Source organism: Solanum dulcamara, chromosome 5 (assembly GCF_947179165.1).
Source record: "Solanum dulcamara chromosome 5, daSolDulc1.2, whole genome shotgun sequence".
NCBI lineage: Eukaryota > Viridiplantae > Streptophyta > Magnoliopsida > Solanales > Solanaceae > Solanum > Solanum dulcamara.
In genome coordinates this window covers 68,856,305-68,876,278 of record NC_077241.1, presented here as the reverse complement: position 1 = coordinate 68,876,278, position 19,974 = coordinate 68,856,305, and the positions used below count along the sequence as shown (strand labels likewise).

Genomic DNA, 19,974 nt, shown 5'->3' with positions numbered 1-19,974 from the left:
GCTGTCCAAAAAGGGTTTAAAATGTTGTGTTTCAGTGAGTTTAAGAGGTCAGTTGGCAAAGTCGTAAATATAAGGATCCAACTTACCAACATAGCCAAGTACAAGGGTCTCTCAGGTCATTCCGACAAAAAATAACACAAATCCGTCATTGATCAGAATTATGTTTTTTTCTTTCTCATTGGTAGATTATTTTTTTATAAACTTTTAATTAAGGAAGGATTAACCTTAACTGCATTCTGTAGTGGCGATTAGAATAAAGTTGTACAAAATAAGCATTCCTATAATGTGAGTCAATTATGAAAATTCTACACAAAATTAGCTTGGTAAGCTTTCTATTTAGTAGATTAAAAATAAATAAATTATGAAGTATATCTATAATTACCTACCCAATTTATTTCTTTTTATATGATCCATTTGATTAGACAAGAAAGAATTATTTTTATAGAAAACTTTAAAATTTTAGCCACGTCATGAAATTTAATTTTTTCAAAGGGAATTTTTTTTTTAAAATTTACATGTTTATTGTACGAAAAATTTGTTTAACCTTATTGATTATTTTTTTTTGCAAATATACCCCTGATTTTAGCCTAGTGGTCCAACATACACTATAATAAATAAAGGACTTTGTGGTAATTATTTAGCAAAAATAATATATTTCGTTATATTATATTTAGTGACAATAATAAATATGGTTATATATTATCAACACTCTATATAAATGTCATTAAAGGCTTTAGCAACTCTAAATCCAATAATGTTAACTCAATTGCCACTAAAAAAAATTTATTGTCACCAAATGTGTCGTAGTGATACCCCTAATCCATTTGGCTATTGTCACGATCCGAACTAGGGTCAAGTCGTGACACAACGATCGAAACTACGAGGGATCCCAATCAAGCCATCTTAGCAAACATTGCATTCATAAGGTAAAGAAGCATAATAAATAAGCGAAAGTAACAACTCAAGGGATGGGTCTAAAGGATAGCAACTCAATTGATGTCCAACCGGACTACATTACATAGCGTTTAACCATGCCTCTATTCTAGACTTTGATGGGGGCTTAGGACAACCTTCTAGCTCACCTGAAACATAAGAAGAAAGTCAAAGTAATAATGTGAAAAGAAAGGCATGTCCTCGATGAATGAAGACTCGCCAACTTCTTGATATATAAGCAATTCTAGCCACGAATAGGATGATAGACGTCCGCTCCTACATTATGAAATAATGTAGGCAAAATATGTGTTAGTACATAGAAGGTACTAAGTATGTGAGATATGAATGAACAAGAAAAGGAACGTGAGCAATATGACATAGGATGCATGACCAATATAATGAACCTGAGCAAAGCTTAAAAGCATTTGAAAACATACGAAAACTTATGGTCAATGCATCATAATACCTCATGACAAATCTCATAGCTTAACATTCAACTTATGTGGGACAAGAACTTTAACCGACATCTTAAGACCATGCGAGCTATAACATAGAATCCAATGATACCCACATCGACAAGGGAGAGGCTACCTTACCAGAGTATACTCCGTCAAGGTACTCAACTCAACTCAATTGTGCTATGCGTGGATCTACTAGCTAGGCCATGAAGGCAATCCTACGTGGGCAACATAGTTCGAGACTTTAGGTTGCTACTAGGATTTCCTTGGGTAACTAACTGCGTTACCAGACTGAACCCCACCTATAAATCCTTCGGTGCTTAGTCAATATCCCAATAGAATTCATGAAAACATGATCATAAACATTATAGGGAAAGATAGTAACTACCTATCAATCCATCTTTGTGAGACATATTAGGAGTGGCTCATTAACTTAAGTGATTCATAGGAATCCATATCTTGATTGAGAATTGTCCTTATCACCATCTTTAAACATGATTGTGTGTGAATTGTACTTATCACACCATAATAACTATCTTTGATCATAATTGATCATCATCATAACTTTATCATTAAATCATAATCTCAACTTTATTCATGAAAACTTTCCTTAAACATCTTTGAACTCATAATCAATTCATGAAAATTGTCTTTAACTTCATAATCATAATTGAAAATAGCTTTATGTATGGGCATTCATAATTCAACTTAAAATCATGCAATTTATGTAGAAACATGCTTAGAATAATCATTGATAATAATTCAAAACGAAATTGAAACTGCCCAATGCAATTCATCAAAACTAGGGTTAATGAACCATTAAAAATTAAGGAAAACTTGGAGAAAACTTTGAGACTCCATGGGTGAAAGGAACCCATGGATCAATCCCCACATACCTTGATTGAATTCACTTAGAATTTGAGATGAAACCTTGACGAAATCTGAAACCCTAGCTTGAAACTTGGAGAGAAACCTTGAGAGAGTTGAGTTCTTGCCTTAGAAGAATTTAGATGAATGATTTAGAATGAGGAAACTTTCAAAGGATTGGGTAGATATAGGCTTGAACTTAGCTATAATTGTGTCTAGATTCATTGAACCGAACTTGAAAAATGACACAACTCCCATTTATTAAATCTGACATCGGACCCTATGAGTTGGTTCCTACGAATCGTAGGAGGAATGACAAGTCGTCAAGATGACTCGTCCTACATGCTTTGGAAAAGACCTGAAAATCAAGTCTTTGAAGTTTTCCTACGAGTCGTGTTTACGACTTGTTCACGAGTTTATGAGTCGTAATGTCCATTCGTCCTGCAGGCTTTAGAAACCTGAAAATTGAGGACCTCTGAAGTTTTGAAATGAGTCGTTAGAACGACTCGTCAATAAAACGACGACTTATCCTGTTGAGTCGTAGACTCTCTTGAGGTTTGGTCCTGAACAAGTGTAAAGTCTTCCTCTACGACTCATTTCTACGATTTGTAAAAAGCTCTACGAATCGTAAAGTGACTCGTAAACATGAAGTGAGTTCGAAAATTTAGAATTTCTCCTTGGTTTCAACTTTCCAACTTTCGGGGTTTTACAGGTATTCAAGGTGAAAATACACACGTGATTGACCTGACACTAAAAAAAAAAGTTTAAACAAAGATAGATAGTGAAAGCAAAAAATATGGCTTCTTTATAGTATTGATATGACACTTAAAAAAATTTAAACAAAGACTAGATAGTAAAAGCAAAAAATATGGCTTCTTTATATTATCGAACATGCATAAGAATGACTTTGGGGTATACCCAACTTCTAAGCTTCTCGGGTATTTTCTAAAATTAACTCATATTTTTGAAAAGATTTTATTTTTATTTTGAAAGTTAGAAATGTTGTTTCTGATAAATCCTCAACTGAAAAAACATATTAAAGCAATTCATGAAAATAAAAAATGAAATTAAAAAAACCACGACAAATTACTAAAATTAGCATAATAAAGCATTTTGAAAAAGAAAAAAACAGAAACATTGACTATTACCAAATAATAATATAATCAAAGACCGAAGTACAAATATAATTATTGGATATGTTTGATCAAATGTGTCAATTCCATGTCTTCACCTATGGGGATCGTTTAGTTTGGATACAAATTATGATAAGATTAATTCTGTTATGAGAAGTTATGATGAGATAAGTTATGTTAGAATTAGATATGCTTAGAGTAATTTTTATTGTTTGTTTGGTTTGTCATATTCAAAATTATATTCATTGCATAATTTCTAAAAATAAGTTGTTTGTTTACAAAAATACCCTCCACCTTATTTTACTTTTTTTTACATTTTATTTCCAAACTTTAGTTATTCATTCTTAAAAATAAAATTTTTATCTTATTTAACTTAAATATTTCTGTGTATGCATTTCCATGATTGTGCCATATGTTTTTAAAATTAAACTTTTATCTTATTTAACTTAAAAATAAAATTTTAATCTTATTTAGCTTTAAATAAAATTTCAATCTTATTTAACTTCAAAATAAAACTTCTATTTAAAGTTTATTAAAGTAATAGAATTTTTATTATTAAGATTATCTAAATGTAGTTTTTAAGTGTGTAATAGACTATTCAATTAAAAATATGTAATTTAGTAGTGGAGTGAACATTTTAAGAGAAATCAAAATATAAATAAACATAAGAATTAGGCAATAAATTCTATTTATAATATATTCATAAATCTCCTAAGCTGAGAGTAGGATCGTGGAACACAGGATTATTGTCGAGGAAGTCTATAGAGCTAGTGAAGATTCCCAAGAAGAGAAAGATTAATATAACTTGTGTATAGGAGACAAGGTAGGTTGGTACCAACGCTCGGGATGTAGACGAATTTAAGTTGTGGTATTTAGGAGGCTCGACAGATAGAAATGGAGTAAGTATTTTAGTAGACAGGAATTTTAGAGAGCATATGGTGGAGGTTAGGATGATCATTGATAGGATGATGACGATTAAGCTAGTGGTCGGTGGGCTGAGTGTGAATGTTATTAATGTTTATATGCCTCAAGTGGGCCTGGACGAGGAGGTCAAAAGGCTCTTTTAGGAAGATTTGAATGAGATAGTGAGAGGTATACTGAACACCGACAAAATTTTAATTGGTGGGGATTTTAACGGTCACATCGGCGCAACCTTTAGTGGCTTTGATGATGTTCATGGAGGCTATGATTTTGGGAATAGGAATAGAGGTGGAGCGTCACTTTTAGATTTTGCTAAAGTCTTTCAGTTGGTTATTGCTAACTCGTGTTTTTCGAAGTGGAAAAACCATTTGGTTACCTTTCGTAGCACGATTGCTAAAACCCAGATCGATTACCTACTTTTGTGAAAGGGTGATATATGTCTTTGTTTGGACTGCAAGGTTATTTCGAGTGAGAATCTTACGATCCACCATAGGCTTTTTGTGATGGACTTGAAGATTAAGAGGGATAGGAAGAAAAAGACTTTTTTTGACCGACCGAGGATTAGATAGGGTGGCTTGACCCCACCCTTTCTCAAGAATTGGGGGAGAAGTTAAGTGGTATGGGGGCTTGGAGTAGTAACGAGGATGTGAAAAACATGCGGTATAGAACGACAAGTTACATTAGAGAAGCAGCAACAAAGGTTCTAGGGGTTTCGAGAGGAAACATAGGTGGTCGGAAAGAAAATTGGTGGTGGAGCGAAAAAGTCCAAGGCAAAGTGAAAGCTAAGAGGGTTGCTTATACTAAGTGGATACAGTTCATGGATGAGGATGAGAAACGTATGCTCAAGGAAACGTATAAGACGACGAAGATAGAAGCAAAGTCGGCAATCATAGCTTCAAAGACGACAACATTTGAACTCTTGTATATCGAGCTAGGGGACAAAGGTGGGGATAAGAGATTGTATAGGCTTGCGAAAACAAGAGAATGAACAACTCGCGACTTGGATCAAGTGAAGTGTATCACGGATGAGGAAAGCAGTGTGTTAGTGAACGAGACCTCTATTAAGCAAAGATGACAAACATACTTCCACAAACTGTTAAACGAAGAAGGGGACAAAGACATTGTGCTAGGTGAACTGGCACACTCTAAAAGTTTTCAAGATTTTGGGTACTGTAGGTGTTTTAAGGTTGAGGAGGTTAGGCGTCCAGTTAGTAGGATGAGCAGGGGACAAACGTCTGAACCTGATGAGATTCCAGTGGAATTTTGGAAGAGCACTAACAAGGCGGGGATGGAATAGTTGACTAGGTTGTTTAATGTTATTGTTAAGACAGCTAAAATGCCTAAAGAATGGAGATGGAGCACAATGGTCCCATTGTACAAGAACAAATGTGATATACAAAACTATAACAATTACAGGAGTATCAAATTGCCCAACCACACTATGAAAGTTTGGGAGAGAGTGGTGGAGATTAGGGCGAGGAGAGGGGTGTCTAATTTCGAGAATCAATTTGGATTGAAGCAATTCATCTTGTGCGGAGACTGGTAGAGAAATATAAAGAAAGGAAGAGGGACCATTTGTTGTTGTTGTTGTTTTCTCTCTTATGCTTCCATCATTGTTTTCTTCTTTTTCCTGGGTTTGATACACTTGAATTGAGGGTCTTTCGAAAACAACCTCTATACCTCTAAGAGGTAGTGGTAAGGTTTGCATATATTCTACCTCCCCAGACCCTACTTTATATGATTTCACTAGATATCTTGTTGTTGTTGTAATATATTCATAAATAGAAATTGTATTTAAAAAATGTAATGTTTTAATTGAAATATATATTATCATAAAAACAACGATTAATTAAAGTTGTGAATGTTGTTAAAAGTTATGTTAATATACATAAATGTAAAAAGTGGTGTATAAAAGAGAATTTAAGGAGGATATTTTTCTTATTATACATACTTTATATCGGGATAAGTTATCCTGAGATTACTATTTCACCCTCAGGGAGAGATAATTTACCTTAGTACTAATTATTAATCCTAAGATAAGTTATCCCACCATTTGCAACCAAATAAGAAATTAAAGATACTCAAAAATTATCCCAAAAATAAATCTTTTATCCATCGCACCAAATGATCCCTAACAGAATTATACTTCATTTTTTTATTAGTTCTACTCATGGAATATTTTCATTTCAATCTCTTTATCATTTCTTTTTTGAGACCTTCAAAAACTCAACATAATCAAAAGCGCTTTCAAAATTTAAATTTTATGTGTTTAAATTCAATTTTTGAATACCCTAATAAAGTCACTTTTGATCTCTTGAACACAACAAAATCACTCAATTCATGAGAATATCTTATCAAAATCACTTTAATTTTTTTTTTGAGAACGAAGTTATACTCAACTACTGTTTTTGATTCAAAAAATATAAGACACATTTTTAACGTATTATATTAAAATTTTATTGTTTAATAACCTACTCATCTAATTCAACCTAATAGAAAAAAAAGTTCCTTAACCTATTGGCTCCTAACCCATGATATTTTTGAACTTCTTTTACAATTTAATTTGACCACGACATATTGCTGGTCTTCTGCTTTGAAATATATCATAAGCAAGTTATGAGCAAAACAAACATTGACATTTAATGATACAATCATTCATAAAATCTAATTTCGTGATATAACTATCATATATGTATCAAGTATTGTTTTGAGTCAAAAGACAATAATTAAATTTGTTATTCTAAAATGAATTAAGTATTCTATTTCTTTTTTAAAATTTAATCGTACATGAGACCATTTTTTTCAACAATATATATAATATTTTATAAAGAAAAATGAAAATTACTTTTCATTCATTCAACCTGTCTCCTCTTTTTCGAGAAACATGTACTATCAAATTTCTTGATGTTTTGAGTTTTTTCACTAAGACGCTAAAAGGCCGTTTAGATTGACTTATAAGCTAGTTAACTTAAAATAAATTTTAATAAATAATTAAATTTATTTAAATGAATTAACCCAAACAGACTATAAAATTTATCTTATAAACTGCTTAAAAATAAGTTTGGATAATCCAAACGAGCTATAAAATTCACCTTATCAATTTCCAGATTTTATACCCAAATTTCATTATTAAATTCCCCGACAGCATTTTATTCATAAAGAAATTAACTCTCTAATTCTCGAATCAATTCAGAGGGAAGAATGTAATGCTAATAACCTCGTCGGTGAAAGCGGAATCAACGCAATTCAGCAAAATAAGGCTATCAAACACCATTGATATTACTGTTGGTGACATACTGACCATTCACACTAAGCAAAACATCGGGCCGATGTGTGTGTGACTGGCTAATTGGTCACCTTTTCTTTACATAAATCGATCTAATATACTATAGAAGCTGATGAACAGGAAGTTTTTTTACCTAAACAACGCCAAAATAGCAACAAACTTAACAGGGAATTTCTTCTCTTTTGGAGCTGTAAAGCATAATACGAAGGGGCGGAATTTTTCTAGGGTTTTAAGGGGATTTATATAGTGTATGTTATGGAGAAGAATAAAAGTCTGGTGGCTAGGGTTTTCGAATTTGTCGGGTCGGTTCGGATCGGACTACTCACCTTTTCGTCTCAATTTACGTATATTTAAATGGACACATAAATTAAGAAGATTTGTTTTAATTGAAGGCTAGCACATAGTGACATTTCTCCCCCTTAGCCGTAGGCGTATTAATGCACTATGATTCCTTGTACTTTGATTTATGGTATTTATGTTACTATCTAATAATTCTTACTGTTTTTTGTGCTTTGATTATTTCGTTATCTATTTATCTACTTCTAATACTCTTGTCTGACCTTTTTTTATGCTTCTAATGAGCCGAGGGTCTTTCGAAAACAGTCGTCCTACATTGGTAGGAGTCAGGTCTGCGTACACTTTACCCTCCCCAGACCCTACGATGTGGGATTGCACTGGGTTGTTGTTGTTGTTGTTGTTGTTGTTGAGATCTAACAAACAACGACGACAATGCACCTGATTGTGGTTTAATATAAACCATAAAAAATTATAAATCATTTTATTAACGATAAATAATAATTTTAAAATTTAAATTATTACTAAATATAAAAAAAATATTATTTTATTAAGACAGACTAAAAAAAATCACATAAATTGAGACGGATAATTACTAGAAACGAGGTATATTAGATTCATAAGAATATCAATATACTCCTCTCAATTTTCTTTTCTGTCTTCACTTCCATTTACATAAACGTGGTGTTCGGATCAATTTTTCAGCAATCAATTAATTTCACAGAATATATGTCACCTCACACCTACAACATGTACCAAGTTATTCTGTCCGCCAAAACTAAGACAAATAAAAAGAATTACTTAGTGTTTTTTTTTATCTTCACTAGGATTTAAAAGAATCTCATGCCCTTTTTGCTCCTGATGTCAACTTTTTAGCAAATAAATAACACCCAAAATCGAACTCTAATTGTGAAAAAAAAATAGAAAAATTTATCAAATTACACACCTTATATTCCTATATTTTTAATTATTCCCTACCATTTGTAAAAATTTCAAAAATCTCCCTTCTGATACATAGGAATGATGCTGATACATCGCGATTTGATACATAAGTCTTTTTCATGATACATCGCTAGTTGATACAAACCAAACACAAAATGTATCAGTAAAATATATGTTTTACTGTTATTTTTGTTGTGTTCATGATATATTAAGTGTTATAAGTTGATTCATAAGTTTTATTGATATTACAATGTTTGATTTGTATCAACTAGCGATGTATCATAAAAAAGACTTATGTATCAAATTGCAATATATCAGCTTCATTCGTATGTATCAGAATTCTAGCAAAAAGGGAGAATTCAGGTAATTACTAAAAAAATCGAGATACATTGTAATTAAAATTTTTCACTATAAAATTTAAGTAAAATACCCAAAAAAAAAATAACGAGGAGCGAAGGTGGATGGGGGGAATCTAATTGTGTGAAACTATTTAAGAGGAAATTAAGGGCAACCCGGTGCACTAAAGCTCCCGCTATGCGCAGGGTTCGGAAAAGGGCCCGACCACAAGGGTCTATTGTACGCAGCTTTACCTTGCATTTCTGCTAGAGGCTGTTTCCAAGGCTTGAACCCGTGACCTTCTGATCACATGGCAACAACTTTACCAGTTACTCCAAGGTTCCCTTCATTTAAGAGGAAATTAAAGAAGGCAAAGTATAATGAGTAAATGTAACCATGGAGGAACTGTTTCTTTCGAACCTGAGATAGTTGTAAAATAACATGTAAAATACAACGTATACTTCCCAATTAATAGTGACAGACGGGCGGTTTGCAGAGAGCCAAAGCTTTGAGCTTTGCATACATTTCAAGTGCCCATAAAAAGAGCATACCCGATGAAAAACATATAAAGGTTGAAGGGATACTGAATCAATCATCATCATCACTATCATATTGTTGACATAACGAGAGTAGACCACTGCTTATCGCAGCACCAGTGCTCTGCGCGTCTTGCTTGTTTCCTTCTACTGTCTGCTTGCTGTCGGAGTCCGAGACTGGCTTCTTGACTATGGATATTTTGACTGATGAGGACTTCAAAATGATTTTACTATCACCAGCTGATGCTTTATCTGTAAGATAGGTCATGAAGATAGGGTTAGAGATCCCTCAGAAGCTATTTCTATCAGAATTTAATCACCAAGGCCGCCCTTTGCCTTAGAAAGAATTCACACACGGCCACCGGCTTTCCCAAAATAAGGGGAGATCTGCTGCTTACTGCTCACGGAAACATCCTACGTCCCAAAAAAGTAAAGATGACCCTTTTACTATTTTTCCCTAAGTAAAACCTACGAATTCTGTGATCATTGAATAGCTTATAACATCTCATCCATCAAATTTATAGGTGATACCTCTAATATCCCCACCCCACCAACCCTCCTAACCCTAAGGAAATAAAGAGAGAGAACAAGCCATGCAAAAGAAAGGTGGCAGATAACAAATTGTCATGGACAACTATGCAGGCATTACCAGTCTCCAGTTTCCACAACCAAATATATACATAGCAACATAAGAAAACTGCATACAACAAAAATGCGCTATTTATGGAGGATCCAATACAGGTTTGGCTACATTCCTGAGAATCCGAGCAATATAGCCCAAACCATTTATTTGAGCAGAACATTTCAGTTTCTGATGTAAACAAGAAATTCAGAAAATAAGAGCATGATAAACCTTTGCTTTCCCCTTTTTTAAATAGGAATTCAAAATCCAGAAATGACTTCAAAGACTTCTCACAAATAGAAATTCATTTGAATGAAGGGTATTCTGACCCAAGAAACATATTGAGTCACACAAGGATGTTGGAATTATGGGAAGCAATGATACCCTCAGAACAGAATCAGATGAATAAACTGAACCTACCTTTGTTTTTAGAGCTGTCAGTAATGCTGGCTTTCGTCAAACAATCCGTGGGCTTTTCATCAGGTTCCTCGGAAACCTTTCTCTTCTGCATTTAAACAATAACAAGCTTAGTGTTAAAAAGGAACAACAAAAAGAAGGTTAAGCCATCATATTGCATTAAGATTTCAGTTTAACAGTAGATACGCTGCTCCCAACAAAACTGTAATCTAATTTATGGATTTACATTGTATTTTTCTACTTTACTTTAGTTGCATATCAGACATACGACAGGTCCAACGTAAAGGAGATTGATCATTTGGTAGATGCTTCCATTTTCCTAGGCTTCTCTAGAAAAAGAGGTTAATTAACAGAATTTTATATTTTTTGACAAAGAACGGGATTTTATTTTGAAAAAAAGAAGAATTTTATATTTTTACTTGGCACATTTTATGTTTTTTTGTTGGTAACTATGGTGGCAGGGCTAGCCTGCGCACACCTGGACTAATTCAAAAGGGTATCCTGCTGCCTCCCACCTGCCCAAGTACCAGGTACCAGATAACTCAGATAACTCTGACCACCAAGGCTTGGACAAATGGAAAGAAATCACCTAGTGTTTTTACCTCTACTAGAATTTAAACCTAAGACCTCATGGTTCTTAAACAACTTCTTGACCACTAGGCTACACCCTTGGGTGCTCGCACATTTCATGTTCTATTTAAACCATACAAATGTGTTGTGTATACTATTTTTTCCACTAAATGATACTACGAATCTTATGCTATTCATGGATCATATAGACTTCATAAATATAAAAGAGATTCCAGGACAAGCTATGTGCACCAAAGGTGGTTTTTTTTATTAACCGTGGAGTTCGGCCAGCCTGTGGCTGCTCAAGGTGCACCCAAGGTGTTCACAGAAAACTCTATTCACTTATTGGAAAAAACACCTTTACTTTCAAGATGCAATACTTGCAGGTATTCTGAATTAACTCACCAGCATTATGGTATTGTACTGTGCACTCAAGGTGATGAGCAAAATGGACTAAACTTGCTATTCTAGTGTAAAAAGAATTCCTGATGCATATGTTTACCTAAAGCGCGATTAACAACTTAAATAATTCAAAGATCACGGAGCATAAACATGACTTTCCGTACATATTCCCACATCAATATACTCATCCATTTTTCCTTCACCTATTTACTCATCCATTGATGGAGGTAAACTACGACCATTACCAATTTATGAAAAAACATAACAGAATGCTCAACTCAGTGTTCAGAGAAGCGTGAAGCGGAAAAAAGCGACAAGGCCCAGCTTCACGCTTTAAGCGAAGCGCTTGCTTCATTGAAGTGAAGCGTAAGTTAAAAGAAAAAATACCAAAATAAATAAAGACAATAATATATAAGCAAAATTTCAAATTAAAAACTCTAGATGCGTGAAAATCCTAGAGGAGAAGCAGACCAGTAGTCAAACTAAACTTGGATTCTTGAAATAAAAGGCTGTGGCTCTTTTTTCCCCTTTAATCGACCTTTTAAGACTTAAAAAAAATTAAGCGTCGCCTCCTTTGCTTCGCGCATCATCACGCTTCAGCACTTCAGCCTTCAAAGCGACCACTTCTCTTCACCTCCATTGCTTCTAGTCTGTGAAGTGTGACTGGCTCGCATCGCTTCGCTTCATCGCTTGAAGCGCTCGCTTTCCTGAACACTGGCTCAACTAACGAAAACAGCTCTATAAAGTGCTTCACCTTTGAGCATAATAACCATCTCTAGACTCTGGGTGCTAGCCCTGAAATATTTCATTTATTACTCAAGACAGCAGACCCTCCTTATTCTTTTAGTTTTATGGACCATGTGATTAAAGTTTTTCTGCTATCTGACTTATATGTATCCACACATATACTACCAAGATAAAAATAAGATACCAACTTCAAATTTATGACTTAATAAAGAAGAAGTATCAAATTTTCCAACTTTGATCAACTGATCAAAGTGGAAGTTTATTTACATAGGATTTGAGGAAGGCGGGTTTTGCATGTCAGGACAGTTGCACAGGTAAAATTCAGATTTCACTTGCTTGACGTCTAAAGCCCGATGCAACTGTGAGCCTGTGACACTAACATATGACACTTTCTAGGAATGCAAAACCCAATGAACAAAGACGCAACCCAGATCACTACCTGGATTCTGTCAGCTCCTTAGCACTATAAGATTTTTTGTATTTACTGAGCTGACAGATCCCCCATTTTTTGTATCTTTGCATCTACTGGATGCCTTAATAAAACCTCATAAAAAACCATGAACAAAGACGATAATTATTTAATTCTGTTTTGTACAGAAGTAGGTTGATGCAATATAATAATTGGAAAATTGAATTAGATGACACGCATTTGTACCTTAAGAGAGTTGTTTTCTGACCCTGCACTTTCAGGGATAAAGAAAGCTAAATCATCATCGTCGTCATCCTCAAGTTCTTCATCATGGATTCTTTTGACAGTCTCTCTTGATCCCTGATTTGAAATTACAAGGCCAAGAAAACTAGCTAAGAAATTAACACTCTTAAAAGTACACCTATGAACAAATAATAGTTATTTAGACTATGATATACCAAACCTGGAAAATTGATCTTATTAGAGCTTCATCTTCTTCCTCCATATTCTTCTCCTGTCAAGGTGATTAACATTAATATGATAAAGAAGGCAGTCAGTCAAATGTTTCACATACTCAGCAACTAATTATAAAAAGATACATCAACAGATTTTCATAATCCACCACGATCCGGTGAAGAGTGGCAGTTAAGGTGTCTTGAGCTAGAGGTAGGTAACCCCACAATATCTAATAAAAGATGCTGTTCAAAAATGTTGATTGAAGAATTTAGTCTGTATTTGATACTTAATTACAAGGGCTATATCATTCAGCATATAGAATCTGAATAGTGGGAAGCATGTTGATTTGATCTGATAAACAACAATTTCTTTTGAAAGTTTTGGTCATAACTGTTCCCAAGCGAAATCCATATTATGTGTCAAAAGAAGTTTATACATCCAGCAACTTTATGTAGGAGTGAATTTGAAGTTCTCTAAATTTAACAATCAACGGAATCGAGATAACGCTGAACACTTAAGTCATCAAGGAAAAAACTTTCATTCCTAATCGAGCCTGAAAACAATATAAAACATCATCATACCTTTGACTCATGTGACCGCTGCAAAGCTTCAAGCATTGCATCTACACTCACAGTTGCGTGTCTTGACTGAAAAAGTTGGAGATTAAAAAGTAAGAAAACTGTCAGAAACGAAAAAACATAATATACACCACAGCAATGTAGTACAGAAAAAAACACACAAAATTACTGAAGAAACTTCAGGACTCACCTTCAGAGATTTCATTTCATCTAAACCAGCAAGAATATCCATTTCTCTCTTTGAATCCAAGGTTCTATTTTCTAATGACTTCATTGCATCACCCATTTCTTCATCATCTCTTTTTTGTTTCTCCTTCTCAATTTCCTAAAACAAAAAGAAAACATAAACATGAATGCACAAGATACTGTAACCTGAAAAATGAAAAACAAAATATTTTATTTCAAACATAAAGTTCACACTGCTTCTTCTTTGGAAGAAAGTGGTGGATGGGATAACAAGTTGATAAAATTCTTTTTGATGAAGACAAGTTGATAAAATACTCACCTCATCTTTGCCACGCCAAGGCTCAAAATTCCTAGTTGCGCCTGATTCAACAGTATAATCGGAATTTTTGGGATCTGTCTTGTAAGTAATCTCTGCAGAGCACTTTGTGCACTTGAAGTAGAATCTGAAGATTTGTATTCCCAAGTAGGTCTGCATAATTTGACACATGATTATAATTCAAGTCAAGAACATACAAATACACACACATATATTAGAACAAGTCCACTATTGAGTAATTATTTAAAGAATTGTCAATGCCAGACTAATTGCTCAAATTTCTAAGAGCAAAGCGGTAACTGAATCTGAAGATTTGTATTCCCAAGCAGATCTACATAACGTGACAGATAATTATAATTTGGATCAAGAACATACACACATATTATAACATGTCCACTATAGAATAACTTCGTAAGGAATTATCAATGCCAGATTTATTGCTCAAATTTCTAAGAGCAAAGGGACTACTGCTCAAATTATCAATTTTCCATGGACTTAATGGACTTCAAACTGGCTAGTATGTGAGTATATTAAATGTCAAGCCATCCAAGCCAGCTTGCGTGCAACTCAAATAATTCCACAGGGTACCTGCTATCCCCCCCCCCCCCCACACACACACACAAAAACATCGGGCAACTTTGTTCACCAAGGTTTGGATAGATGTGAAGAAATCACACAAGTGCTCTACCTCCTCTGGGATTTGAACCTTAGACCTTGTTGTTCCCACTTTATTGACCACTAGGCCACACCCTTGGGTGCGTCAAGCTACTCTATTTTCAATTAAATAAATTGCTTAAGAAGAGAGCCTCTTATGCACCCCATGTTTTCATTGCAAGAAAAGTAACAAGTGATGTGTTCTTTTGTAGTTGTTTCTGGTAAACAAATCTTAGATGCTTCTCTGATTATTAATAAGCCACTATCAATTACCTCGATTATTTCATCAAAAGGGAAAGGAAAAAAGAGCCATTTTCAAGAGCTGAGAATGTAATTCTAGATCTTATGGTGATCTTGACTTGCAAAAAGCATGATCCAAGTTTTCAGTCCTTTCAGATATTGTGCTGAGAAAAATGAGCTTAAGGTAGATCTGGAGGTTTCTTTCCATTCTCATGTTCCGGGTCCCGATTAATAGTGTTGCATCCAAAAATGTTGAGATTATGTTCTGGATTTAAGGCAGCGGAGCATCTACTCCAATCCTATGGAGGTCCTCAGCCAAGCGATGGATAGAGCTACGTAAATGGCTTCCAAGCTACTGAATGACAACACTACAGTACAGGGATAGTTCAGCTTCGTTCCGGGATGATGTGTTAATTTTAGTGATGCTGACAGTAAGCTAAGGCAATCATAAAAGGATATTATTATGGTTTTAGTCATGAGTTCATCCTAGATGGTAAAGTGGATGGTAGGGAGAGTACAGTTTGCAATCTAAAATGGCAAGTCACCAAAATGTAAGACTCCGGAAGTTGGAAAATCAAAAAAACGGGGTTTAAAGGAAGTTTCACAGGAAATTGCAGCTTTTTGGCCCTCCACGGAGCCCTTTACAGGCCATGTAGCGGACCACGAGCTGTGGAGAGCTCACGTGGACCAGCTGTGGAAGTTGGGGAGATAAGGGTGAAGGACCATGAGAGGGTTCACGGACCGTGGGAAGCACCACAAGCTGTGGGTCTGTCCCGTGGTCCGACCCCCTCAAGGGCCCTGTCAAGTCCACCCCACATTCTATGTTCACAACCCGTAGTGGCGTCCACAGACCGTAGTGGTCTTCGTGGAACTCGACCCTCATAACCAAGGAAACAAGTCAACTTCACGAAGGCCACCACGGCCCGTCATGACCACCACGAACCGTGGTCCCTCCCGTCAAAATTCCTTATGCCCAGCCTTGACCAAGGCAATTCCCACGGCCCGTGGAGCTTTTCACGGACCGTTAAGGTAGTCCGTCCAGGGGTCCCGATCAGTGAAGTCTAGGGGTGTTTTGGTCTTTTCCCTATTGTTTCATTAATGTATTTGGACGATTTTTGAGTACAAATCCTACTCTATTAACCACCCTAAACCCTCCTAACTCTCTCATTCACTCAACACCCAAAAGTTCATCTTCTTCCTCAAGCAAGATTCAAGGGTTTCAAGCTCAAGTCTCCTTATTCATTGCATTTAGGACTTCTAATTGATCAAGGTATGTGGGAATTCATCCATGGAGTCCCAAGGTTTTTCTTCAATTCGCTTTTATAAATTATTCTTCTAAGCCCTAATTTTCATGGAGTTGCATTGGGTAATCTCAATTATGATTTATTACACTATTATTGATCTAGTTATGCATAATTCAAGTCACATTACATGATTTCTAGTTGATTTTCATTGACTCATGCCATATGCTATTTTCAAGTATGATTTCAAGAAATTATGATCATGTTTTATAAAGGATTTCTATGAATGATTATCAAGGCTTATGAATGACTCATGAAAAATAATGAATGATGATGAACTATGATCTCAATGATGTTTCAAGCAAAGTATAAAGGTTGTAATGGGTTTTCCTCACACACTCATGTTAAAAATGGTGAATGATTCTCTCACCGACTCATGGATTCATACGAATCAATTATGTTAATGAGATTATTTTGTGATGAGGATTGATATCTACTATTGTCTTTCCTAATGATGATAATGACCATGTTTTACGATACTTCAGTTGGGATAATGACTAAGCACCGATAGGACTCTAAGGTTTTCAAGTAGATACCCAAGGGAATTCTAGTAGCAACCTTACGTCCCTAACTATGTTGCCCGCATAGGTTTCTTTTGTCATTATGGCCTAGCTAGTGGATCCACAAATAGTTCAATGTTAAAGAAGGTTCTCACAGAGTCTACCTTGGCAAAGTAGTCTCTCTCTTCTCGATGTGGGAGTTACATCAGATATTATGTTATAACTTGCATGGTCTTATATGTCGATTAAAATTCATATCGCACACCAAGGTATATGAAATGGTATAAGTTCTCATGATGATGTTTTGATGCATTGACCACATGACTATAAAATTTAAATGTTTTCAAGTTTTACTCATGTTTTCATGATATTGGTCATGCATCTCATGCTTATATTGATTATGTCCTATTTTCATTGATCATACATACCTCTCACATACTTAGTGCATTCCATGTACTAACGCATACTTTTTGTCTACATTGTATCATAATGTAGGGACCGACGATCATCGCGCACCTCCCACTCATGGCTAGAGTTGAGCATTACTTCCTCATTATTGGTGAGTCCTCGTTTTTCGAGGATGAGACATGTATATTTTCATTGTTTTAGGACATTATCTTTTAATTTTGGGTGAACTAGGAGCTTGTCTTATGCCCCATCTAGATTAGTAGAGGCATGTTGGATATTCATGGAGTCTATGTTGTCTTTCTATTTTAAGTTGAGACTTTATTTCCGCTTCCATGATTTAATCTTATTGCTTTAATTACCTTATATATGCTCATGTATGATATGCTAAGATGCTTGGTTGGGGTCCTTCGGTATTCTAATCGACGTGTCACGCCTAGGACCTAGCTTGGGTCGTGACACAAAATTTCTTGGCCAAAACATAGATTTCAATGGTTGCTATGAGATAATCTACAAACATTAGAAGCATGGAAGAAGCAATGTATTGCTTAACCAAAACAGGGTAAGCTAGTTTTAAACTTTTAATTAACAACAATTTGCCAAAAGAGTGTACATATTTGATGGAATCAGTATCCACGTAATTCAGTTCGACGGGCCGTTTCCCAAGCCAAGACGGAACTTTTCATCAACAGTCATACAATTCTAGAAGCTAAGAAGAATCTCGGTCACTACAAATCAACTAAACGAAACAAAAACATCACTCGATCACCACCAATATCACAAAATTCCAGAGACCCACCAAGAATAACAATTTGACAGTAGATATACACAAACCCCAAATTCCCAAAATTGAAAGATTAGCAACTGATGCAAAATAAAAGGGGTAAATTGGAAATACCTCGCCAACAACGTCCTCTTTGCGGGAATTGAATTTGGTACCCTTATAGATGTAATTACCGCAAGTAGCACAACGAATACTCATTGGAAGCATCATACGCACTTTCATCTGCTGATTCTTTGGCTGTCTTCGCCTCGGAATCTTCGCCGGATCGAAATCCGGCGGGTAATACTTGTTTAAAACCTTCCTCTCTCCCATGGCTGCTTCTTCTCAGTCCAATACACGAAACCCAAATTAGTTAAAAGTGAAGCGGAAGAAGATTTGCCTGTACCAGAGACAAATCTGAGACGAGGTTTTCTCTTTGGAAAAATTTGGGTTTTGCGTTGTTGAACAAACTGCTCCTTTGCCTAATGTAGTACCCCCATTGTATCAAGTGGTCAAGAGGTCTTATAATCCCCCCAAATGGACTATAGTTTCAACTTGTGTGGTTCGAAATCGAATCAAAATTAATGAACTAGAATCAAAAAAAAATTATTGATTTATTGATAATATATTATTAATTTAGCAGTTTTGATAATAGTTTTAATTTTTTTAAATTATTTTGATTTTTAATGATTTGAGGTATTTCGTAACGGGTTAACTGATAACTCGATAATAAATTAATAAATTATATATAAAGTCTTTGACTTGGGATTAAGTTTCATACTTTTATTTTTGGTTGTCTCAAACTTTTGGTCATTTTACAATGTGTCAATATTTGCTTTTGAGTAGGATGTAATCCATCAACTCATGTGCATGATTCATTTAATTTGTTACCTTGTTACTAAGTGATTTTCAATGTTTTTTTTTATGTCAAACCTTAACGATTAAACTGATAACGATCAATAACCGATAAAATCTGATAATCAATAAGCTAACATCTTAATGGTTCTATAACAGTTTAGCATATTTACAAATCGATAATCAATAAATGAAACCGATAAACTTCAAAACTAAATCGACCAATACGCGGCCCTACTTTCAATACCTCCACTCAAATTTTATTTTCATAATAACATTAACCTTTTCTTTTGTAATTTATCATAGTTACCTTATTTTAATAATTCTTTTTACTCATAGAAAGAATTTTAAAAAAACTAATCCTAACATTAAAAAATTGCTTTAAAAATAACTAAAGATTTGATTTCATAGCTCTTTACAAAACTGTTTTTTAGTTTTATATTTTTTTTACTAAAGATCTTCATTTACATATGAGAGATCATAAATGTCATTTTTTTCTATTTAATTTATAAAAGATCAATTCTTCAGAAATAACCTCATCGTTATTGCAAATATGTTATTTCTATCAACCAATTTATATTGTCCCGAAACTAAATTGTGTCCAAAAAAACATGAAAATTGCCTCTAACCTTATAAAATTAGTCATTTGTATAAGGTCCTCTCCGTTCAAGGTGAAGAAGCGAAGTGTTGCATATTTTCGATTTCATTAGACCGTGCATTGCATGTGTTTTTCATATAATTTATTATAAAATATCTATACTAAAAATATATAATGCGTGCGTACTTGAAAATCAATTGATTAGTTATAAATTATAAATTGAAATATAGAAAAAGTTAACATTTTTGT

At 34.5% G+C, this 19,974-nt stretch overlaps 1 protein-coding gene across 1 annotated transcript; it reads right to left on the bottom strand.

The window, feature by feature from the left end:
* Positions 1–9,548: 9,548 nt before the first annotated feature.
* On the bottom strand, positions 9,549–18,777 carry LOC129889496 (uncharacterized). Its single transcript, XM_055964809.1, has 8 exons — positions 18,408–18,777; positions 14,413–14,562; positions 14,098–14,232; positions 13,911–13,976; positions 13,337–13,387; positions 13,120–13,233; positions 10,749–10,833; positions 9,549–9,958 (listed from the first exon to the last, which is right to left on the bottom strand). The coding sequence occupies exons 1-8, from the start codon at positions 18,603–18,605 to the stop codon at positions 9,759–9,761; spliced, it is 999 nt and encodes a 332-aa protein (XP_055820784.1). The 5' UTR covers positions 18,606–18,777; the 3' UTR covers positions 9,549–9,758.
* Between the last annotated feature and the right edge of the window lie 1,197 nt (positions 18,778–19,974).